At 36.4% G+C, this 26,510-nt stretch overlaps 1 protein-coding gene across 2 annotated transcripts; it reads right to left on the bottom strand.

Moving 5' to 3' along the window:
* Nucleotides 1-5,085: 5,085 nt before the first annotated feature.
* Nucleotides 5,086-26,416, bottom strand: LOC128240236 (uncharacterized). Of its 2 annotated transcripts, XM_052956770.1 has the most exons (19): nucleotides 25,849-26,416; nucleotides 24,227-24,397; nucleotides 23,715-24,093; nucleotides 23,280-23,542; nucleotides 22,865-23,058; nucleotides 19,226-19,487; nucleotides 18,836-18,995; nucleotides 18,204-18,245; nucleotides 17,880-17,993; nucleotides 17,465-17,670; nucleotides 16,595-16,742; nucleotides 12,328-12,516; nucleotides 10,976-11,088; nucleotides 10,031-10,259; nucleotides 8,919-9,187; nucleotides 8,602-8,695; nucleotides 8,123-8,310; nucleotides 6,688-6,847; nucleotides 5,086-6,495 (listed from the first exon to the last, which is right to left on the bottom strand). In XM_052956770.1, exons 1-19 carry the CDS (start codon nucleotides 26,173-26,175, stop codon nucleotides 5,762-5,764), a joined length of 4,242 nt encoding a protein of 1,413 aa, XP_052812730.1. In that variant the 5' UTR covers nucleotides 26,176-26,416; the 3' UTR covers nucleotides 5,086-5,761. The 2 variants fall into 2 exon arrangements, with proteins under 2 accessions (XP_052812730.1, XP_052812731.1); XM_052956771.1 differs by lacking the exon at nucleotides 5,086-6,495 and having other exon boundaries at nucleotides 6,747-6,847; nucleotides 8,067-8,310.
* Between the last annotated feature and the right edge of the window lie 94 nt (nucleotides 26,417-26,510).

Consider the following 26,510-nt stretch of genomic DNA (forward strand, 5'->3'; position numbering starts at 1 on the left):
AGTGAAATACCTACAGAGTTTTAAAGAGACGGTCAACAAAATATGTTTTCCCTATAAGATAAAGAATACACAGGGGGCAGCCATTTCCAGCTTGTGCCAGGCCCGATAATGAAATGGTAAGGCCATTTAATCCAGGCTAATAAGTATCTTCCATGGCCGAGAGTGTAAGATAGGTTCGTCCCGACCCTCGCGCAAGGTGTTTTGCGGAAACTCGGTAAACCTCGTTTCCGCAAACCACCCAACATTCGGGTCGGATGAACTTATCTTACACGAGCGGCTATGGTAGATGCCTTTTCTCCCACCTCAGTTAAACAAAATTAAGTGAAAATGTATTTTTTTTGCTGGAACTCTTTTGTGCTTAGTGAAAATAATTGCGTATGGATATGCGATTATTTGTGGTTGTCATGGATATGCGCGCAGTGATTCAGATTATGTTAATAGTCAAATCGGTCTTTAAATAGTTCTAATCTGAGTGAAGCATTATTTCTGGAAAGCTGCGTGAAAACTGTTTTATTGTGACATTTGAAGCGAGCAATAATTAATTAGCATTCTAAATATTGCAACAAGACTAGGTTTCCATGATGCTACAGACGACAGTCTTCAACCAGGGAGGTAATAACAATGTGGCGACCATTAAAAAAGAGTTCCAAACGGGCATTTTATCTTCGCCCGTGGGCAAGATAAGAATTTATAGCATGGTTAAATTATTGGATCTACTTATGGGAGGTGTGAGAAATCACTTTCCGATACCGGATTAGGTGATATTTTATCAGATGACAATACTATCTATTGCTTATTAAAGGGATGATTATCTGATAGAGATCTCTGATGTTGTCGGTATTTTTTTTTTTTTTTTTTTTTTTGCTTCACATATTAGATGCTCTGGTTATATTGGTGATTCTTACTTCTAAAACGTATGCAAATTCAATGGATCTTTCTATTTCGTTGTCAGATATGTACTTTTATATTATTACCTTCTGATCTTTGTGATGACTTAAACAATGTTCTTAATGATAGAATTCAACCAGATTTACATGACAATCGAGAGATTTTTACAGAATCGTGTCGTAATTTTAACTGATTTGAACGTAATTTAAAGGACTTTATTTTATTCAATACAACATACGATCTCTATTACCAAAGTTTCCAGAAGTGAGACTTTTAATGTCAAAGTATAGATTGCAGCCGTAGACCTTGCTGGACAATTCAGTTATGGACTAGGAAATACATATTTAAGGATACAATGTGATCAGAAAGGACCGGAACAGACAAAGTGGTGGAGTATGCTTATACGTTCATGAAATTCTGGCGTTCACCGAAAATCGGGACCTAGAAAAGGACAATGTTGAACCCGTTTGGGCTGATATTTTATTAGTAAAATTATTACCAAAAATCATACCTATTTTAATAGGGTCATGTTATAGACCACCTAAACAAACAGATTTTATTGATATTATTGATATGACACAAAATGGTACATCCTCGGTGAGTTTAACATTTGTTGTTGTTTTTAGCCGGATTTTTCATCGAAAAATTACGGGTTATAGAATGGCGAAAACCGGGCGGGTGGGCGGGCGTTAACAATTTTGCGTTAAAGTTTTCATTTTATGTAATAAAATCAAGAGTTTTTATCGAATGGTAATCAAACTTCATACAATGGTAGAGCATAATGAAAGGAAGTGCAGTGTACAATAACCATAACTCTATTCTTGCTTATTACTGAGTTGTTGCCCCTTGATACTTTTTTGACCGGAGAATAACTTGAAAAGTACTGGATGGCATTCATTGGAACTTCATACAATGGTAAAGCACAGTGAGAGGAAGTGCAGTGTACAATAACCATAACTCTAATCTTGCTTATTACTGAGTTAATGCCCCTTGTTATTATTTTTTTGTCCGGAGTATCACTTGAAAAGTACTGGATGGAATTCATTGGAACTTCATACAATGGTAAAGCACAGTGAGAAGAAGTGCATTGTTCAAGAACCATAACTCTACCTAAACTAATTACTGAGCTATTGCCCTTTATTTGTTTTTTTTGCTGTCAATTTTTTTTCTCCAGACATTAACTTGCAAACTACTAGATGGAATTTATTAAAACTACATACAATGGTAAAGCACAATAAGATGAAGTGAAGTGCACAAGAACCATAACTCTATTTCAGCTTATTACAGAGTTACTGCCCTTTGTTACTTATTTCTTGTCCGGAGCATAACTTTAAAACTATTGGATGGGATTTAATAAAACTTCATACAGTGATATATCATAATGAGAGGGAGTGCAGTGTACATGAACCGCAATTCTATTACAGCTAATTACATAGTTAGTGCCCTTTGTTACTTTTTCTTGTCCAGAGCATAACTTGAAAACTATTGGATGGAATTTAATAAAACTTCATACAGTGATAGATCATAATGAGAGGGAGTGCAGTATACAGGAATTGTAATTCTATTTTCAGCTAAAGAGTTACTGCCTTAGGAGAAAGAATTCCACGGTCTTAAAAAATCATTATTTTTTTGTCAAATCTTTATGAAACTTGCTCAGAATATTTGTCTACTTGTTGTCTTAAACATTTGTGAATACGGGTCACCTCAGATCAAAAACTAGGTCACTAGATCAGACCTCAGGAAATATTTTCCTGATGTCATAATTTTTTTTTTAAAAATAATGAAACTTTTTATGAAACTTTTACATTTTTTTTCTCTCCAGGATATCTTAGTCACATTTAAGCATAATATATTTTCAAGAAACTTTTACATTTTTATTTTCCAGGATATCATAGTCACATTAAAGTATAATATAATTTAAGCATAAATTACAGTTTTTTCTGCAGGATATTGATTTTTTTTTTCAATTTTCATGACATTTGGATACTTTACATACATATACAGTATAAAAATGGGTCTTTTTGGTTAAAAATACAAGGTCACTAGCTCAAATCCTCGGTTTGCAAAATTGCATCGTCAAATAAAAACCCGGCTTTAATGCGGCGTTGCCGCATTGGCGTCTTGTTTAAAAATAAATCAGCTCTTTGTAAAAGGTTTGAACAAGTTCTAAATATCTGTAATTTAATACAGATCATATTGAATGACCCTACCAAAATCTCGGAGTCCTCCTCTTCTGTGTTAGATCACATTTTATGTAGCCATCAAGACAAGATTATTCAGTCTGGTACTCTTCCGATAGGTCTCAGTGATCATTTGCCTGTATTTTGTACGCGTAAAACACGGAAAAAAACGTTTATATATGCATAAGAATGTTATTATAAGATCTTTGAAACATTACAATGTAGATAATTTTATTCACAAATCTAAACTTTGCGATTGGTCAAACATGTTTATTGCCAAAAATGTAGAAGATTCATAGCTATCTTTTAAAGAAATATTTCTGTTAGTTTATCAGTCTATTAAGTTCAAAAAATGCAAACAGAGGGAGTAAGAAAAATATCCTTGTTATAGAAACCTTGTTCAGAAAGAAGTCATTAAGTCGAAATCAGAATATACATGTATGTCAAACAAGCTGGAAGAAAATAAAAATGATCTAAAAAAGCTATGGTCAGATTTAAAAAATCTTGGATATAGTAATAAAAGTAAATTTTCTCCAAATATCGTTTTGAACATTGATGATGAAAATTGTTTTGAACCACGTACGATTGCAAATCATTTTAATACTTTTTCACTACTGTAGCCTAAACGTTGAGTAGAAAAACTACCATTGTTCTTCAATTTGTTTAACTATAAGTCTGATTGTTCTAAACGATTTTATAAAGAAATCCTGACTCTGTCAAATTTAGACTTCACACTGCATTCATTATGCCGCGAATTTTCAGCCTAGTAAATGTTTAATGTTTTAACAATCTAAACATATTTGTAATTATTTAAGCAAATCATTATTAAATATAAATGGCATTTCCTCAAATGCTCAGATTTGCATGTTTTTTCCCATTGTTAGGTCAATTCCTACCAACAGATAACCCCCAAACCCCTACCCGGCCACTGTTCTGACAATATCAGCACATACCACTGTGTAAGAATGTTACTATGTTGGTATATGTTATATACCCATCCAACACAATATAGTATGAACCCCAGTCGCACCAACCCCCTTCACATACTCAATTGTTTATACAGTTACTTATTAATATTATTTTCCCCCCGGTGTTTCTGTTTTACGGTAGTTCCTCCGACCTGTTTCACAACAAGTTCTTGTGGGTAAACTCAAACCGGAAGTATCTAAAGTGAAATTCCTGCAATTAGATTGGCTGACGGGTTATCGTGTAAGCCTATGTAATTGTTGGGTTACGTACAGTTTCTACATGATATTATTGATAGTGTTATATGTGATGAATCGACATTAACCTATCTGGTTTACCCATTTATTAAAAATCAGATTATCTTAAATAAGAAAAACATATTTCGAAACGTTTTTTCTGAGCTTGAATCGAGTCCTAAGGTTCGTAAACCAAGGGATAAAAAAAACCGTAACCTTCGAGTTTTAGGCCAACTTTATTAACTCCCATTAAATGTGCCCATAGGTTTGTTATAACGGTAAAAAATAAATATTGTTTGGTATCTTGATGTTTCCTTTTTCTTTTATCAGTTTATACAATTGTTTGCTTATAAATTAAAAAAAGTTGTTTTTTATGAAACATATTTTATAGTTTTATTTTACAATAATATTGTTGCTGGTCCATTTTGATCAAGAATCCCTCCATGGTACAATATTGAGACTTATCCCAAACTGGGAAACGCGACGTCAATGATGATGGATTGGTATAAGTATAGTCCTGTTAGCGCCATATGTACATGTAACCGGGGCTGAATAGTAAATGAAGATTTCGATTATTTTAAAAGCCTTTAAGTTAATTGTTGAATACGGAATAAAGCAACAACGAAGCAAATACAGTTATACTATATGTACATGTGTATTTGTAATTATGATATAGCATTTTTCAAGTCAGTCTACGAGTTTATTGGGATTTATCATGAGTCGGCATCTATGTCGAACGAGAGGTGTGAACGCAACAAACGATGGTTCGAGACCACCCATCACCAACGATACCCAACAACGACGGACTAACAAACAATATTTTAATGCTTTATAAATCAGTGAGTTTAAACAACAACAACAACAACAACAACAACAACAACATTTAAGAAATATTTTATCGGGAATTTGTGACCACGTAGCTATAAATATTTTTTATAAAGACTGGTATCTAGCGTCCATCAATTTCAGTGATTATGGTTAAAACTGAGCAGTTTAAATGCTTGACTGCAGTATTCGAAAGGTTTGATCATCGACCTTTTTCGGATATATAATGTTTTTCAATCGAATACCACGTACTAGTATTTGAAATTGCAAATCACTAGAATTTGAAATCGAAAATCAGTTAATTCTTTTTCAAGTTTGTTGTTCATGATACCGCTTATTCATTTTATATTCATTAAAAATTCCACCTCAAAAATCATTAGCGCATGCTGATCATGCAAAAAGACTAAGTTAAACAACGCAGAAAAAACACTTAATGTTATTAACATTTTATTTTGATTTCGGATGTTAACATACACAAACTAATTCCTGTTGACGTCATCTGTAAATGTAACCGGGAATAGTAAATGAAGATTTCGATGACAGCAGTAATAATATACCGCTATAATTTACAGTAAGCATTTCTTTCAGATCACGTTACAATCACTAAATGGAAATGAATGTTGTTGTTTTTTTTAAATCAAATAAACAAGTATCCCTGTATGTGCCTTATGTTTTGGCAAGGCACCATCTGAGTTTCTCCTCGTGTTTTGCCACAAATTTCCGGGTCTCCTCGTACTCCTCTGGCACCGCTGCCTCAATGTGCCACCTGCACCGCGGTACCCGGTACACCGCGTTCTGCCCGGACGCCCACACGAAACGACAAGTACTTGGTTCCAGGAAATCGAATTCCTCACGGCGAGCGATACTGAACCGCGTGTGCACAAACGTCTTTGAGTCTGAGAGGCTTGCAAGGCTTCGCGGTGTGGACACCTTTAGCACTTGCGCCACGAGTATTTTCGTGACCTGAAGGTGGCCCAACCGGAAGCTGAAATCAAGGGGCGTCCAGCCATAGACGTTCCGAGCTATCGCCAGTTTCTGTATCACGTCAGGAAAGTTTTTCACTAATATTTTCATAACAACATCGTGACCCGTAGCGCCACATATATGTAGCATGTTATTCTTGTGGTCGTCCACATGTAACGGATTCACCTTTTTCGTTAGCAATGTCTGTAATACCTCCTCCCTCCCCCAGCCAACGGCCACGAGAAAGGGCGTCATCCCCTGTTCATCCGGAGCATTTACGCTAGCGTCCCTTTTCAGGAGTATCTGGATGACGTCCATATGGCCGGCGTCGCATGCGTGATGAAGCGGTGTTCCCTCCGCAAGGTCGCGCTCTGTCACACTGGAGCCACACCCGGGCTCCCCGCACGATAATAAGTGTTGCACTGTCTTTACGTTATCTGCAGAGTATAAATAAACGTGCATTTTATACGAAGTTCTAGGTTAGTGGTCTAAATACATCAGACTGTCTGATTGATATAAATACTCTCTGTCACAATCAGTTGACGAGTAAAACCAAAACATTTTCAATCATAACAACTGTACATTTAACATCGTCGTTGTTGTCGTCAACATAATTTTCATCCACGTACCGGCCTTGGCGGCTTCACAAAGGGCGGTGCTGGAGGCCCGAATGGACGTGGGAGATGCCCCGGCACCTAGTAGCAGCTTAACCACATCCACCCCTGCACTCTGAACACGAGCCGCCCGTACAAGCGCCACGTCTAGCTGCTCCTGGCTCCATTTCTCACGCTGAAAGGTTTACGGTTCGTCAACAGTTACACACTTCTATTGTTGTTTTAATACCTATACATTTATAAATGTTTTACACTAACAAATGATAAAAACGTATCCATAAAAAAACAATATGTAACATAATTTATCATCGACCATTATAAATGTTATTACATAGATGTATTTGGACGGTTTACATAATTATACTCAAAAACTCCTTTCGCCTACTACTTTGAAACCTGTGTGTAACTTTGCAGTGGCAGTTTCATAACTAGTATATCATACTGAATAGATGAGTCATAATTAAAATGCAAAAACAATATCATTGTGTTCAACTTCAAACTTCAAATTATTAAATTGCTGATGAACAGGACCTTGTGATTCTGTAAGTATGGCCGACTGAATTATTTAAGGTAGGCGATAAATCGCGCCTGAAATGTTGTCAAAAATAACATGTTCCGTAATGGATGTCGCCAGTGCCGACCCCTTGCTTTCTACATATTTGCGATTGTTATCCAGAAATCAGTGCATTGAAAACGCTTAGTGACTGGAGGAACTGTATAGTCGAGACTGACTAAATGAGGTAAATCAGTAGAGATGTGATTGTGAGATGCGTGTGACACTGACAATCTACGTTAAGCAGATGGAGGAGTGTATTATGATGGATAGGAAGGTTGCAGTGGATGGTGTATAGCTTATTTGTAAGACAATACATGTTGCAACAACTTCTTCCATACTGTATTATTGCCTTTGTATCATGCATCATTTACAGCTTACTACTTGTAACATCAATTGACAGTTTGTATGTGAATATCACTTAACGTTTGCAGAATTCACAGATAAATCGTCATTTTAATATTTTTCGTAACGATATAATACACTATCAGACATTTTTTAAATTACCGGTAAACCTAATCTTCTTGCACAAAGCAGACGTCAACATTTCTAACACATCAGTTATGTTCAGTATTGACGTAACGTACATGTAATTTCAATTCAATCACCTCTTCAATTCTTTGCGTCATCAAAATCAGTCTCGACACCTACTTTACCATTCGCCCACTCTCAGCACTTTCAGTGATTTGATTAATTAGATGTCTTGTATACTAATATCTTATTTAACTGCGCGTTATTGAAGTCATAATGCACCTTTTATAAACCATAAAATAAAAGGAATAAGAACTGGGGCGTTGTTGCGTGAATCGACTGGATGGGGTGCCAACAGAGCTAAATTTACCGGGAATGCCTATCCGCTGTGCAAGATATTCATGTAAATAATGGCGATCAACAAACTTTGAGCAGCTCTTTGACAATGTCTATGCGTCCCAAGTAATCGCTCTCTGCCATTAGGCAAGGCGGAATTTCGATTCCACCATCTGCCAGCAGTCGGAGCACCTCTAGACTACCGCGCCGGACCGCCATCAGTAGCGAGGACCGCAGTTCACCCGCAACCCATGGACTCGAGTGCTTCTGGTATAAACCTTCGAACAAACAGTTGCTGTATAATAATCATGGACAAATGAAAGCACACACGTGTATACATGTATGCATTTTATTGTTATAAACATAATAACATAATCATGTAACTAAATGTTTATTGTTCATTTCTTACAGTTTAGTCAGATGAAGTTAATTGCACATGACACATTTTCGGTACTTGAACATGAAGAAAGGAAATAGAACTATTTTTCATCTTTCAATATCTTTTTTTAATTTTTACACCGTCACCTCAATAAACCGCCCTACCTTGAACATCAGAACATTCCACATACCTGTTTTCCAGAGAGCCCGGACCAGGCCGACATTGGGCTTGTCCTGATTTATAGATGAGAACATCAGACCCACAGGCCGCCGACTGACACCTTCCTGTTAGCACAAATAGATTGAAGTAACCCAGAACAGTAATGTAGTACAAAGTGGGGAGGAAGTAGCGTTCCGTGACAATGTTTATATAACGTTGATAACACAAGTCAGTGAAACATCATCAACCAACGAAGTAGCGTATCATCAATCTTTTTATTGTAATTTTCTAAGAGCAAGTTTTACTCTGCATAATATACGAGGTCAAGACAATTCGACACACACGAACCTTGACGCTGCTATCCTCCGCCAATACGATGTGCTCGGACTCCCCGCGCTTCTCCAGATACGTGAAAAAGAACTCCCGGAAGCCCGGGTCACGCAGCACGCGGTGTGTTGCCATGGCAACCACATGACCGTAGTTGATATAGTGGTCGATAGATTGGGAGAGCAGCCAGAAGTGGTCAGGTGATATACGCATGGCAAACACCTGGTTTCGAGACTTCAGAAGGTTCTCCTCAGTAAACACGTAGTCCAACAGAAACTGGAGCTCACACGCTGAAATGTTCGATGTCATTCTTCGATGCTCTTATCTTTTAACCATCTTTTAAATATTCATGAAAATTCAATAGATATTATTCATGCAAATTCAATGGATATGAAATAATTTCGTTTTTAACTTCTTCAAAAAGTCATGTTGTATTTACTATGAGAAAGTCTTTAATAAATTTACCTTATTCCAGCCTTACTTTGTATATTGATATTTCGTATTTGACTTGCATTCTTTCAGTAATAAAATGTTCTGTGTGAAGATAGGTAACCTTTGGATAATCGAAAATAAATATCGTGCTGGCACAACCTCGGACATTGAACATTCAAAAACAATGGTCGTGCTGGAACGACATTGGACATTCAAAAACCAAAGCAAAGGTCGATCCTCAACACTCAATCTTAACAAAAAAATAAATAAAATACAAAACGCCGAAGAAACTGGTACGTTTAGATTTTATTAGTATATAATTCTACTTTATACAATGACAGCCCCCTTTAAGAAAAAAGGGGATTCAAATGAATCAAATAAATTTAAACCAGTTTCGTATATGGTATATAAAATTCGTCCAAAATGCCCCCCCCCCCCCACACACACACACACGCACACAATGTCACCACTTTAAGCAAATTCAATTTAGGTTATGGTGGAGGGGCGCAAGTTAAAATAATAAGATATAACGTTTTTTAAATGAATATATAACATAATTTGTGCATAAGACAGCGTCAAGACAAAATCAGTTTGACTTGCGTCTGTACTTTTTATATCATTTCGCCTCGGTCAATAACGTCTGTCTTTATACATATCATAAAATATTTCTCAGGTTAATATTGCATAATATAAAGTCATACTTTCTAGTACATGCTGTGGGTGCCGTTTCACAAATGATGACATCATAAGTTCCATGACGCTCTCGTGCGAAAACGTATAGCAGTCTATGTTCTTCTCCCAGTAGACGTAAGGTGTGAGCTGGCCTGAGAGTGACGTCAGTAGCTGTTCCGGAAGTTTCTCAGTGATGGGCACCTTACACACTTCTGCCAGAGACTGAAGCTGCTGAAGGAACGTCTCATCTTGGAGATCCTTAAAAACAGAATTTTATGCTTCATGTCAGCCATAAATTAAACATAAATGTCCTGAAATTTTATAAACCGAACGCTTTACATGTGTTCTTTATTCATTCGATACCATTCATGTACATGGAGGTGTTCTGCACGAGGAAGTGTACTTCAAATTATAAAGTTCTAGGGATCATTCTGACTGGTTCATAGCTTTTCCTCTGTTTCATAAAAAACGATTTCATTCATCATCGTTTTTTATTTCAAAATGACTTCTACTTCCATTCTTGAAATAACATTAGACATTACATTGAACTCGACGGATATCCTCTAGTTCTTTATATTTCCACTGATAGACTTCTATGTTGGAGAATATAAAACACAAACTATCATGCAACTATCTAAAAAAACTAAGTGTACTGTTGCCATTGTATAATACGAGTGTTTTACGTTTGTTTGTTGTATCACAAAACAGGGTGGAGCTAAAACACGTAATGCTGCCTTCAACACTTGAAATGGCGATTATGTCACATATAACACCATTCAATTTACATGTATGAGAAGGGTCGTCATATGTATGAATTAAAGAGTCACCCATGACATACCTAGGTGAAAGCATCATAATAAAATTATTGTAATGCTGTTACCACTGCACGTTGACTGCCACGTCAAATAAGTCGGTTGCGGCGTTCCATAGTCACTCAAAGATATAGCTCGATACACGCTCCTCTTAGTACTAACCCTGAGTTTTTTGGCGTAAAGCCTGGCTCCCGGTTGAAACATCATCACGACTAGGGCGAAGTATGCGTGGATGTCTGACCGGTGTAACGTTTCCAAGTCGCCTTCTAGAACGTCTGGAATAAATAACAATATGTATGTGGGCGTGTGAACTAGAGCACGGCACGTTAAAAGACATGGGAGACATATGTACAATTCTAAGTGATAAAATGCAGTTAATTGATATCAAACTTGAACGGGCTCACAGACTAGCTCCGTTGTGACAGGGAGGACGTTTTAGAGAGAGCCCCAGCTGCGCCGATAGGACCAGTACTCGTCTGTAAGACAGCACAGTGGGTGTATATCACGTTATAAATTACGTCATATATGCTACGTCGGACGGCAACATTTTGCTTAAAATAAAGACTTAAATCAAAGATAACTTTTTTAAATACACCATTTCAAATAAAACAAAGGGCAGTCTATGCCGCTTACAGAGCGCCGCCTTCGTATTATTACCGAAGTTTAATCAGGTGATTAGTTTTATCAAACACTTAGACAAACCTGTTTCCAAAATAATGTTTTGACAGTGCTCCGTCAGACGGCCGTAGTGTGAAAAAGTTTGTCGAAGTGTTTTAAGAAACTACACTCTATATCAAACTCTGGTAAAAGACCATAGGTGGGGCTCAGTAAGCGGCATAGACTGCGCTATGTTTCATTTAAAATCGTGAATAAATAGGAAAGTTATCTTTGTTTAAAGTCTTCATTCGAAGCAAAATATTGCCTTCCGGCGTAGCATTTATGACGGAATTCATCATGTAGTATACATACACTGTATACGAATATAAAGAATGTCAGTGAAACGCCTCCTGTATTATGTATCAAACATTTACCTATTGAAAAACGTGTTTGGCTTACACTGATCAGAAATCATCGTAAATGAACATTTGCAATCGAAACGTAATTTCCATAACCTCATTTACTAAGGAAAGGAAATCATTATTACCTCATATTTACAGAAATACCTGGTATGCACTAAATCGTTTAAACTATGTATTATTACATTACATTATTTCAATTTCGAGCTGTGCTATGTTTTGAATTAGAAAGTTTTACCTTATTTTATTAGCTGCATTATATATACATGTATACATATATATTATATAATTTCATTACAAATGTAATTTGTATTGCGTGTTTAGACTTCTCTTCGCATAGTGTATGTGTTGAGTGTAAATTTAAATTTTCAAACTGTCAAAAAGTACATTATCATGTTTGTAATTGTTTAAGTGGTTCGTTTACTAGTATGTAGATATGGTTGTTGCAAGCTGTTTTTTATTATTCATACACGATCAATTAGCTCAGGTCAAGGGTACCTATTGGATGCTCAAAGAAGTGTGCCCACATGTCATGTAGGCGGCGCTGCGAGACGTAGAGGGCGCAACACTGGGGGAATCCAAGGGAGCCCGTGTGGAGGTGCGCGTTCCGGTAGATCTCGGCACGGACCTGGCTGTCAACCAGGATGTGGTAGGAAAGCATCTGCCGCATGTCCGCGGAAGTTAGATCTGTTTGGATGGTATTTTGAAAACGACATACGACAACCATAAGATAGTGCATGCTAGATGAAAAAACGGAAGCAAGTCATAGATAATATTGGTAATACATTTACGAACATGTTAAGAGTAGCTTTAACGGACTCGCTCATGTTTCCCCCAACTTTATTTCCGGTTATGCATCTAAAACCTTAAATAATAACTAGTTTACTCTTTAATACCGAACATGCCAAAAAATACACATTCAGTATAAAAAGATATATCTTGGTCTTAGTTGGGTGCGAACTTACACTACAGTCAAGGGGAAATATTTGAAAACTGATAGCCCACAAAGCCTCATACAAAATTTCAAAATAATTTAACCATAAAGCCTTTTCTTGAATCACGTTAATAAGTCTATTCAAAATCGCGGACTCCAAATACAATATTTGAGCATTTATCAACATTTGTTGATGGTTTCCAGCCGTCAGTATCTCAGTTTAAATATTTCCAATAGTTTTTCACACTTTATTTCGCCATTCAAAAACATGTATACATGTATTTACAAAAACATGAGCGTGTCCCTTTAACAAGCGATCTCAGGTTACGTTTGTTATTTCGTAAAAATAGCCGTGTTGATAACTCAAATCGTCCACGAAATAGTCATTTTAAAAAGTCCGAGTGGTTCGACCAAGCGTGCCGAGAGGCCAAATTGTTGTTCAAAAATGCTTTATATGTCTATAATTGTGATAAGAATGATAATAACAGATCAATTATGATTGAATATAAGATAGCCTACAAGCGCTTAGTTAAGCGTAAACGAAGAGTCTACGAAAACAGTAAAATTAAGGAAATTGAAAGGTTGAGGCATTCTAAGCCACGTTAATTTTGGAAACTATTTAAAAAGAAAAAAACCTAATTCAAATAACAATGTTTCTATGGATGATTTCTACAATTACTTTTCATCATTGCAAAATGATATACCTTCAGCTAAAAACCATGAAGCAAGCTTTTTTAGCATTTTTTTTGAAAATATTCATTGTAGGTTCGAGGAACTAGATAATCCTATTACTTCTGAAGAAATAAAAAAAAGTAGTTAAATCACTCCAGAGGGGTAAAGCATTTGGTAATGACCAATTATTAAATGAGTATTTTATCGAGGCATTCGATATTCTGTCGTCACACCTAGTTGATTTATTTAATGCTATTCTTAATTCGTGTCACTTTCCATTGGAGTGGTCTAAAGGTATTATTGTTCCTGTATACAAAACGAACGACTCAAGCAACCCAAGTAATTACCGTGGGATTACATTAGTAAGCTGTTTTGCAAAGGTTTTTACCGGAATATTAAATAAAAGAGTAACTGACCGGGCAGAAAATAATAATATACTGAGCGATTCTCAATTTGGATTTCGTAGGGGTCGGTCTACTACAGATGCGATTTTTATATTAAATGCAATTGTACAAAAACTGCTACATGATAAGAAAAGGTTGTACTGCTCTTTTATTGACATGAAACGTGCTTTTGATAGTGTCAGTTTACATAGCCTTTGGCTAAAGCTTTTTAAGAGCAGGAGTTGATGGGAAAATGCTTAGAATAGTCAGGAATATGTATGCGAATGTGAAATCATGTTTAATTTTTTTTGCACTTTTCGTCGATGATCTTGAGCTATTTTTAGAAGATAATCCTGTAAGCGGACTTACCTTAGATGATATCACTGTTATACTAATGTTATTTGCCGACGATATGGTAATTTTTGGCAATACTGTTGATGAATTACAAAATAGCTTAAATTTGTTGCATGTTTATTGTTTGAAATGGGGACTAGAAGTTAACATAGGAAAAACAAAGATAATGGTATTTCGGAAAAGGGGCAATCTACGTGAAAATGAAAAATGGACATATGATAATAATTATCTTGAAACAGTTGATGATTTTAATTACCTTGGAACAGTTTTTAACTACACCGGGTCCTTTGTTTTAAACCAAGAATCCATAGCAGGGAAAGGTATTAAGGCTCTTTATGTACTTATGAATAATACAAAGCATTACAATTTTAAGCCTAGCGTCCTTTGTCAATTGTTTGACGCCTTTGTTGGGGCCACGTTGAATCATGGTTCTGAGATATGGGGATTTTCAAAATCGAAAGAGATCGAGCGAATTCATTTTAAATTTTGTAAATACATTCTAGGTGTTAAAACGAGTTCATGCAACATGGCCGTTTACGGTGAAATAGGTAGATACCCTCTATACGTCAATAGATATGCTAGGATTATAAAATTTTGGTGTACAACTATTTCTACCGACAACATTATCACAAAAGAATTATATAATGACATGTTAGGGAACCTTGATTATCGTAACAATTGGGCCAATAAGGTAAAATCTTTGTTAGATATGTATGGTTTCTCATATGTGTGGTTAAATCCAAACTCAGTTAATTTGAAAAACTTTCATATTATGTTTAAAAATAGAATGTTCGATGTGTTTAAGCAATCATGGTATGAAGGGATAAACAATAGTAGTACTTTATGCACATATAAACTAATTAAGGAACATTTTGAAATTGAACTTTACCTAGAGTATTTACCAAAGAAACGAAGAATGTCTTTGTCTAAGCTAAGATTGTCATCTCATAAACTGTATATAGAAACCGGCCGATATGGCCGAAATAGAACAGATAGAGCCCAACGTTATTGTACTGTGTGTAACTCTAATGATTTAGAAGATGAATATCATTTCATCATAATATGTCCGGTATATAATGACTTCAGAAAAAAATGATTAAAAGATATTATATTAGAAACCCAAGTATGTACAAGTTTATCGAACTAATGTTATCGAAAAACGTAAGCATACTAAGCAGCTTAAGTAAATTTATATATCAAGCATTTATGTTAAGAAATTCCTTAATTAATAACACCGTTTAGATCTTTCAAGTATTATGACATTTGTGAATAGCCTCCCATAATACTTTATTACTGTATTTAATATATACCCCACAATTTGATTTTGATATGTATCTTGTTTCCCTTTTTTGATACCTTATTTTTTATTATTTTTGTTTGCTCTTTAATTTAACTCACTTATATCACGTATTCTCTTTTCTTTGTATTTAGGCCATGAATCGTTCTGACCATACTGAATATTTATATGTGTGTTTATATTTTCTATATTTTGTCAAGAAACTGTTACATAACATGTTTACGACAATAAACATTTCTGTCTGTCTGTCTGTTATAAAAGGGATTTATTTAGTAGCATTGCTATTTCTATTAACAGTTATTGTGTTTAAAGCTGCACTCTCACAGATATACCGTTTTTACTTCTTTCTTTTTTATTTTTTGTCTTGGAAAGATCAATTTTTTGCGTAAATATCTGCAAACCAATGATTTAATATTGCCAACAAAAGATCAGATCGTAGATTTTCATATTTCCGTTCGAAAATTAATGTTTTCTGGCTTAAACCGTTACTAACGGTTTAAGAAAAATACATAACACATCAATTTTTGAACTAAAATATAAAACTCTGTGATCTAATTTTTTGTCAGCAGTCTTATATCACAGGTTTTCATGGATTTTCGCAAAAATTGGGTCGTTCCAAGATAAAAAATAAAAAAAAGTTTGTAAAAACGGTATATTTGTGAGAGTGCAGCTCTAAAGCTACTCGATTATGATTTTTTTTTATAAAATGAACTTTTTTGTATATAACTAATTAAAGTGTGGCCAATTATTATGAGTGTTAAAACTAAGATACCAAAATCTGGAACCCTTCAGCAAATGTTGACATATTTTCTCAACTATCGTCTTTGAAGAACACAATTTTCATTAGCGCTATAGTTCTTTTGGTCTCTTTATTTCGGCTTTGATGTTGCGACTGATTGATTGACTGATTGATTGATTGAAGACTGATTGATTGATTGATTGATTGATTGATTCACGGGATGTATAAGTCCTGCAGGTGATCTAGTGGTGAAGGCGTCGTTTTTTTCTTTACTTTATCGGATTGGGTTCGCCAAAATATTTTTTTACTCTATAATTGGATGTTTTCTGCAATATCGATACCATGGAGTAAAATAAAGTAAAAGTCAATAAGTCTCTTTACATCACCTTTAGAGTTGAATTCCACGATGTGGTCCTTGTGGAACAGTTTGTATTTGGCAAGCGTCTGTACGCATTGATCATACACGTGTTTTCGCATGGTGATCACGATATACGCCCGCTTGCCTGCACGTGCTTGACTGGCGCAGCTCCACATCTGCAAGAAAGAAACTTTTCTTTTACATAGTGATAGTATAACGTCCTAACCTAAACTAGCTGACTAGTGTTTTATCACACATATTTGTGTTTTGTGAAATGGGTCAGGGCCTTAAGAATGGCTTTGTGAATTGACCCAGCATATCCTAAAACTGCAATTAAATTGCCGTTCTAGTAGTTGTAATTATTTTATTACTTTCGGTATTAAATTGTTTCATTTAATTTGTTGGGGACAGAGGTGGGCTTAGGATTGAAATTCTGAGGCTTATTTTGGTGGGAAAAGTATATTTTTTGATATCGTGAATGTGACCGACCCACACAACAACACCCAAATACCACTGCAGACTTTGTGACGCCTTTACGTAACCACGGGTTGGTACATAATAAAGCCAATTATAAATCTTTGATGTAATTATTCATTTAAAAGTTCTTACAAATGCTTTGAATCCATCTAAAAACATTATAAGTAAACATGTACAGCTTAATCAGTATTGGCAAACAGACTGGAACACAGTTAAATACTGACTTAAACTAAATGTTACTGACCCTATCACGTTTTACATATACTAAAATTTGTGTTTTAAGAAATACATATACAATGTATGATTTTTTAAAATATACAATGTATGATTTTTTTAGCAACTTAGTCAAAGGACTGCTAAGATTGACATATATATTGATAACAACATGTTTCCTGTGACAAGAGCCTGACATGGTCGCCACCTGTTCAAACTTAGGTTCCCAGGACCGCAGATCTTGCTCCAGTAAGTACATGCTGCCAAACATATCGTCCACGAACAGTGAGGCGGCAGTGCGCGTATCCAGGAAACCCAACTTCGAAGGGTCCGTCAAAACCACAGCCTCGTCCGCGTCCCATCGACTTGCTAGCAGCGCTACAGCCGCGGTCGTCTTACCCTCCCCTGAGTTGCCTGTCAATAGTAGAACCAGTAAATATGTTTTACATAGGTGATTTTAATTTTTTTAAATTGTGTTCAATGTTCAGTGTCAAATTACATGTGAATGAATAATAACTGTCTCAAAACATCATAACGCTGTCAATAAATAGTCTATTTTTCCAGTGTTGAAATCATTCCCCGGAATGCATAGCCGCCCGTAATCCCCTACCGCCGTGACTTACCCACAATAACTACGACTCCGTGCTTCTCAATTGTTTCCGCCACTGCCTCATACGACCGGAACTTCACGAACAGTTTTGGCTTCCGATGCCGCGACATGAACCGCCGGGTGAACTCTTCAGGGATATGAAGGTAAATTGGAATTGCCGGAGTTTTACACAATTTGTTCATGTTGTTTAAGTTTTAAACTTGACGAAATAAGATATCAATGTATCTGTGTTTTCCAGATTGCCCTTACAAATATGAGCTTCCTTTTTAATAGCGTTTTAATTTGAAATGTTGTGATGAACTACTTAAGAAAAATAAAGGATGTCGAAACAATGTACCTTTTGTCTCATTGACGACATCCCAAGCTTGCTTCAGAGGTGCTGACAAATATAGATGTAAACTAGGGTCATCATAAAAATACGTTTAAATGAATTATAACTGTCTACAAACAACATTCGGGAAGCGACAAAGGTAATCATACTAAAATATCTTTACTGTATTCATTATGTCGATTTAGAGAGCGGACACTGTAAAGACAGTTGTTTGACATTCAAGGCCATGACTCTTGAGTGACGTAGGCAACATGGCTGGTTATGTACATGTAGCAAGAAAAAGATATTATACACATTCGGGCCAAATCTAGTGATGATTAAAGGGTAAATACTCTTGAGTGACTTAAGCGATACGGCTGGTTATCAAGATTGTCCGAGACAATATGCAAATACACGTTATGGGCAAATTTAGTGATGATCGGACACAGGCTTTACAAGTTATTGATCGGGTAAGACCAAAATGAGGAATTTTCTATAATTAACGGGCGATAACCCATCCATCCGTCCGTACGCCGCGGGTAAAGCTATAATTAGTCCCGTTTTAAAACGGGCGTATAAAACGCTTTGGAGCTTAACACATTTAATAGGCTCTGTGTAAAAGGCATTTTAAATTATTTAAAATAATGAATTATTCTTGCCTATCTTGCCGATGTTTCTATCGCCAAGTTCCGATGCCCAACCCTTCAACAACAGAACAAGCTTTTCTGTGTCACTGACTTCCGGTTCTTTCTTCTGTAAAGCATCTAAGCGATCGAGGCGTTCCTTGATTGAACTCTCACTGGCCAGTCGTTTGGTTACCTGAAGGTTTATATCGCAATCAGTGACGATGATTCAAGTAACATCATGATCGCGCAATTTCATAGGTTAACAAACAGTTAAGTGCTTATAATCTAGACCGTAATAAGTAGATACAAATTCAAAATCTTGAAACAATATTTTCCGTAGATCTATAATTCTATAAATAGTACGTATATTATCATAATTATTCTGGTGCTTCAAGTTCGGCAAACATTAATTAAAACACTTACTTTCTTGAAATCATCAATTTTTCTTTTATACTCGTCTTCAAATAGTGTCCGTTCTTTTATGTCAAGAAGAAAGTTGCGGAGGTCGCGAATCCTGGTGACATCTGCAACCTCGCTAGTGTCACTCTTTGCTGCCTTCCATCGCCAGATGACGTCATTCACTCGCCGGTACCTACACATGTGACGTAATAACCAGAAAAGTAACACGTGATCAAGCTGCTCCAGCTGAACTTCCACCCCTGTTTCTGGATAAATGGTCTTCCATCTGTAATCAAATCAGTTCAAGTGAAATGTGATTTAGACAAGAATCAGGCGCGTAGCTACCTACACGCGAGTTCGCGGCTGAATCCATATGAATCTGGCTAAATAAATCCAAAAAATCAGCCAAAGTTGCAGTATGCATGCTTGACATCATGATCCCAAAACTGTCCATTTTCCAGTTCTAGCTAAATAAAGCACATCAGAACGCCCAGAATGCACCAGATTGCACCATTGTTTTGAAATTTTCCGGGGTGTCATGCCCCCGAACACTCTTAGCACACTTATGAATCACATGAATAGAGAGCTAGCTACGCCCCTGACATTGGTTGTTGGAAAGGAAAACATTTTTTCAGAGAGTCTTGCTTTTATATCGGATGTTAACAAGCCAACATGTGTATTGCTAATCGGTACAAATAGTATTTTTTCTATACTAAGGCCACACCAAATTGATATTTCGTTCCGCGGATTTACCGCTCCTATTTTTTTGAAGTAATCATTTATTAAAAGGTTAAAAATAATCAAGTATAATTTTTCTACGCTAGTTTTCGTGTTTTGTAAAGGGAAGTTACCGATGCGTAGAGTTTTCATACTGTATATCGATCGGTTTAGCATAAGTCATTCGGAACTCCTCGGCCATTTTTTTTCAAAAACAACCTCGGATGTATGCAGGTACATCAGTTGAAGTAGTTCGTAAAATTTTGAATTATATCATTAATTAAATATAGTGTTTTAGAGTTGTATTTATTGATCTAAGTTTAAATTGATTGCCATTGAATTGTATTATTGCAAACATATTTAAGAATCCCAAGAGTAATGTCACAAAGTTTAACTGCTAAATAAAATTACTACGCGATCTACTTGCAGCGGACTTAAACGTACCACTTTTTGAGTATGTAAACGAGTATGTAAACCGTCCAAATACATCCGAGGTTGTTTTCGATAAAATGGCCGAGGAGTTCCGAATGAGCATGAGTTTCAATAAATTCAATCAAAATGGCGGCTTCCGGTATAAACAATGTGGCTCGAAGTTTGGAAATTAAATCTTATTTTTTACAATAAATATGTTTTGAGCATGCTTGAAGTCATTGTTGATCGTCTCATGCACTAAAGGATCATTAATTAAAGCAATACAGCATGTGTATCTGAGACTGGTAGCGATTATACTGCGTAATTAGTGACTCGTTTTGAAATTGTTTTGAAATCGGAATGATCAACTTAGTACAATTTTATTCAAGTCATAATACAGGGGACCAAAATTTTACCTCGTTACGACGATGCTGAAGATGACAGGTCAGCTTAACTGGAACATGAGTCATTGTTTGGTCCAAATTGATGTATCAAGCTCATTTTCGATCAAATTCTGACAAAACAACAGTTTTGAACAAATATCTTTTCACAAACAGCGATATAAATAGTGGTCTGGATATACCTCAACATAAGTAAGCCTAAGTTTATCACCTTATATTTTGTTTTTATTTGCAGCATAATGCGGGATTGTAATGCACTTGTCAATTGTTAGCTAAAGAACTTCAGCGAACACGTTATATATTACCTTTTTGGATGTGTTCGCTGAAGAGAACGCCGTATCCAAACCCTACCAGAATTCGTGACATTTTTATGTCACGCTGTTATTTTACTTGTATGCATTGTACAGACAAAATAGCTGTTTCCTTAGGTTAATGAAGTAAATGTAGTTCACAAACTCATTTTCAAAACCAAAAAACGCTTTAAAGATAGTTGATTTAGCATTTTAATAAATCCTATTACAAGCATTCCTTATCTAGGTCATAGTTGTGTTCAAATTTAATCACGTGACACCAAGATTTTCAGAAAATACCCATGTGGCCTAATGTTTAGTTTTCTGTTATTTTTTCTATTTCGATTAATTAATAAATAACTAATAACAAATTTGGAAAAAATAAATAGTTTTTACTTATCAAAAGGTATTTACAGCCTTACTGCAATTGGATTCAACTAAATGAACAATGTGAATCCGATGCTATAAATAGAATCCATCGACGTCATCATGGTCATGTGATTGCATTGCATCATCACACTCAATTGATTCTGGTTGACTTTACTATGGGGGTTACGCCATAACTTTAATGTGTTGTAAACATCAAAAATATATATATCAACATTAAAGTTATGGAAGCCAGAACTAGTCAATTCTAACCACTGCCCCGCCCACCCCTCGCCCTCGTTCCGGTGGTATACCGGGGACAGCGGAGGCAGTGTTTTTACCTTTCAGGTGGCCCCGCAGTGCCTAGTGAATGTGGTTTTGTCTTCATATTGAAAATAGTCAGGAATGGGCCTCACATAGGTATCCGGGGTTGCGGGGCCATTTGGCAGGGATTTTATCTGCAGTGTGTCCCTGAAGGTCGGGTATTTTACCCGGGTTTTGAGAGACCGGAAGTCAAAGTCCCCGCTATACCGGACTTGGGGGGGGGGGGCATATACAATTGGCTGGTGCATAAAAAAACATCTAAATAACAAAAAAAGTACTCTGAAAAATACCCTTGTTCTTTTTATTTTAATAAGCACATGTCATTGCATTTCCTGTGATAATAAAAACAAAATTTAGTCTATGTTATATGGAGTCTGATGTTTGATGATGCCTGTGTAAGTGATCATTTTTTTACAAATCCAAAATCAATCCTAAGTTATGTCTAAATACAGTTGCATATGATGTTAAAATGATTCAGGTAGATTTATATCAGTCGTTTCAAACTTTTTACTAAAAGCAGGGTTATTTATTATTATGAGTGGTCGTCATATTAAAGTACTTTTTAATTATATAAGAAATTAGATTTATCCATATAATGTTTGTACTAAACATGGATGAATAAATAGTATGTATTCCGACATTTTCCCAATGTCCATTAGAGGTTCAGTTCAAGATGGCATTAAAGAGCAATTATTTTGAACAATCTTTCTTTATATTGAATATAAGGAAAACTATATTTTTCGCTCTTCGCTCGCTTCGGTTTTTATGAAAACTGCCATTTTTTTTTCGCTCGCTCGCTCCATTTTTTTTGGCAAAAATCCGAGGAACTAAACATTAATTTGGTGTGGCCTGATATTATATGTTACGGAGCTAGTAGAGCCCGATATGGAATATACGGGGCAAATGAAACCATATCGGATGAGAGCGTTAGATATAACGTATATATCACGTCGAAGACCTGTTTAGATGTTTAAATGTTTCATTTATTCATCAGAATATTCATTGGAATCGGAAAACAGACGCCATTTTGGTACGATATAAATTTGGTGACTCAATATGGAAAAATATTGGGTCACCGCGTGACCAGTCCTGAACCAATAGCGTTGCTTCATTTATGTTGGAGGCGTGATATACTGTAATGCCGTAAGGATAACCTTGAGCTTATGATTCTCTCAGTCGATGCGTAGCCGGTGATCTTCTTCCGGTTTGCGGCCAAGAAGAATTCAAACGTCTGGTAGGGCTGCATGCTGCCAAGGAAGCGCCGGAAAGCATCCCTCAGCAGCTCCGTGCCGACTTCCACGCATGCCAGACACAATCGGATGTAGTTGGTTTCCGGCCGCATCAAATGCTATTTTAAAAAATACTATATTATATTGTCGTAATGCTAAATCTCTTGAAACACATCTATAGATACTAGTATATATATATATATATGCTCACAGACCAATTATTATTGAATATACCTGAAGTTTATGCACTTCCGCGCAATATTGCAAAGCACATTACTCTTTGCGAGATTTACACTACGGAGTTAAAACTATAACACCTCAACCCACGACCTCTACCCACCAGACCAGCTTTCTCCTTTCTCATGAAGACCCGGGAGATGCGGTACCTCGAGTAGATCAAGTTGGACGAGTAGTAATAGTACCGCGCGTGGTAAAAGGCCTGGCGGCGGTCTGGGGCGGCCGCGAACCGCGCGTGGTACAGCGCATGCTTCTTCACATGGTTGTCAACCAGCCGACCTTTGCGGTCTCCGCCTCCACCGCGACCGACAGTCCTCCAGGCCCCATGGTAAGAGCGAGGGCTCAGGTCGAGAAAACTCATGTCATCTACGTGGTTATATATACGGATTATATAATGTGTTTACCAGATACAAAATATATCAGAAATGTTTATACATGTACATGCACTATATAAAATGAATATTGTATAAGAAGAAGATATTTTTATGTTTGTACTTAACAGGACCGTCGATGTTGAAAAGAAGCCCTCAATACCAACCAGTTTTGTATTGTTTAGATGCAGATTTCTTCTTGTCCAAGGTTATTTTCACTTTCCGGGTAGTTACCGCCTTTCGTCTATCCGTCCGCTGTCCCTCTTTCACTCGATTATCAGCTGGTTCCTGTCCAGGCTGTTTTTCCTGTTTACCTGTATCAGCAACCACGATCTGCCGACTTGGATGAGTTTTCCCTACCTGCACCGGAAGAGAAGGAGGGGACGTTTTCTGTTCCCCTATGTCGCCAGGCAGTTGTAGTTTCTGGGGTGGCAGATCGAGGGCTACCGGTTTGGAGGGACCGTCTACAGGGCTGCTCAACCGGCTCAATGCGATTGTCATCTCCTCTGCCAGAGAGCCCGGGTCAACCTCGGACGTCGCTGGGTCCTACCAACAGTACTTAGATCAATGTTGATGTCTAACTACATAACTTTTTACGCTTCTGCATGTCATGTTAGAACGAAACATAATTTCCTCTTTCCTTCCTTGAAAATAGTGTTTACTTTCCACAATCACTCACCTTTTGTTCGTACCTGTCGATCCTCTGCTGCAGGAGGACAGTGTCCATGGTGCGCCCGGAAGTAGAGACGCCGTTCGGATCGGTGCTTATGATGCGACCGGAAGGGGAGGCTCCCTCGTAAACGGCGTCCATGGTGCGACAAGCAGTGGATGCTCCGTCCAAACTGGCAGACTGACCACGAAAAAAGAAATCATAGATTTCCCGATTGGTGAGTGACAGACTGAGCGTGAAAAGAACTTTTATTCAATTATTTGTTTCTGGTCCGATTATAAAAATCCAACCATGAGGGTTTGCCAGTTGCCAGTTTGCCCGAGAGTCGGATATTTATATCCGGACCGGACACGCATGATTTATATTTATTCGAGCATGCCTTAAACTACTTTTTTTTGTGAAAATTTGACACAGGGAAACTCATCTTTGTACATTTCACCAAAAAGCGCGTGCGATGACGTCATGACGCGAAGTATTTTTTATTCACTGCATACGTCATAAAGTGCCTTCAGTAGAACGTCTTTTAAGCAAATTCAGGGTTATTTTGTGTTTCTTTTCTTTTCCTACACCATTTTAAATGAAACAAAGGGCAATCAATGAATGCATTTAAGATGTAATATTTGCTTTTAAAAACAATAAATAAGTAAAAACAAAAAAGTAACTCAACTGTGCCGTAAACAAATGTATGAAGTATAAAGTCCATTAAATGAACAGTAATTGATATCTAAATTAAAACCCCAACTTGCACTAAAACAAAACTCTCATAGTCCATCAAGGGCCGTAGACAGTGTTTAGGACAAAACAGGGTTAGGCAACCTAATTGTATGATATCCGTAAACAACTGTGTGAAGTATTAAAGCTGCACTCTTACAGATTGAACGTTTTGACAACCTTTTTTTCTCTTTTTTTTTGTCTTGGAACGAGCCAATTTATGCGAAAATAAATGTAAACCAGTCATATAAGACGGCTGACAAAAAGTAAGCGTGCAGATTTTTATTTTTTAAGTTCATAAATTTATGTTTCATGCATTTTGTTTTAAACCGTAAGTAACAGTTTTAGCCATAAAACATTAATTTTGGAACGGAAAAATGAACATCTGATCTTTTGTCATCAGTCTTTTATCACTGGTTTTGCAGATATTTTCGCAAAAAAAATGCCCATGCCAAGATTAAAAATAGAAAAAAGTTGTAAAAACGGTAAATCTGTGAGAGTGCAGATTTAAGTCAATTGAATAAAAGGTATTGAAGTTACATTGTTTTAGTGAAAATCTCAACTTGCCCTTAAATTTAAACCGGACACAATGTGCTCTTAAAATTTAACTTTTTAACTTTCGTTTTCAAGTCAATCAGGAGCCATGACTTGTAATTTGAATGATATGAAGCAATGTTACATAAGTGTGTGATGGTTTTGAATAACTGAATAAATAAAGTGAATTGAATTATGGGTATTTGAGTTATAAGTGGAAATTCCAAAATTCCTTAACACTTTAACCGGACGCCGACACACCGACGCTGAGGCGGATGGAATAGCCCTCTTTACTCTTCGAAATGTCGAGCTCAAAATGGATTCTGAAATGGTTTGCATAATTAATGATACAAGCATGTTTGTTTAAAGAATAAAAACAGTCTTACTTTGTTAATATCTGGCAGTATGATACTGTTTTCCGAGCCATTTTTGTCATTCACTTCAGAAAATATGTCTAGTGTTGTAGATTTATTGCTCACAGTTTTGCTATTTTCTGCTCCTTGATTGAAAGATGGATTGTGTTTGTCGCTAGTGGCGTCATTCAGTCGGTCACCGGCAATATTCTTAGATCGTGCCGAAATTTCATCTTCATCATTTGCCGTTTTATTTTCAGACTGGCGAGCATTTCCGCTAGCTGAGGGCAAAATACCATTTTGTACAGTTTTGTCCGATTTGGTTGTCCACTCGCGTCCGGCGGTTTCATCAACACGCATGTTTCTGGTATGCAGATAATAACTATTTCCTTTTCAACATGTATTGTCTAGTATATGAAAGTAATGTGTACCTAGTAAACGCCTACACTCGCAGTTGCTACTTGTTTCTTACTTATAAACAACATTTTTTCACAATTTTGTAAGAACAAATTAATTTTAAATACAAAAGGTTTCTTTATCTTGGAGCATAAAATAGTTCATTATCTTCTTGATAAAAATCAGTACAAGTTCCTTTTTTGGGTGTAAATCTTCAAGTGTGTTTTTACACTGGACTGAATACTAAAGCCTATTGTTTGTGTGATTGTTAATTGTTCCGCCCAATAGCTTCATGAAAT

This window comes from Mya arenaria, chromosome 7 (genome assembly GCF_026914265.1).
Source record: "Mya arenaria isolate MELC-2E11 chromosome 7, ASM2691426v1".
In the NCBI taxonomy this organism is placed as follows: domain Eukaryota; kingdom Metazoa; phylum Mollusca; class Bivalvia; order Myida; family Myidae; genus Mya; species Mya arenaria.

Bases quoted from the DNA above. Each gene is read 5' to 3' on its own strand.
- LOC128240236 (XM_052956770.1), bottom strand. From the start codon at position 26,175: ATGCGTGTTGATGAAACCGCCGGACGCGAGTGGACAACCAAATCGGAC. The intron at 18,246-18,835 runs GCAAGAATAATT...TATATTTGTCAG, and splicing joins TAGAAACATCGGCAAGATAG to CACCTCTGAAGCAAGCTTGG. The intron at 8,696-8,918 runs GTTCGTGTGTGT...TTGTGCTAACAG, and splicing joins CGGAGGATAGCAGCGTCAAG to GAAGGTGTCAGTCGGCGGCC.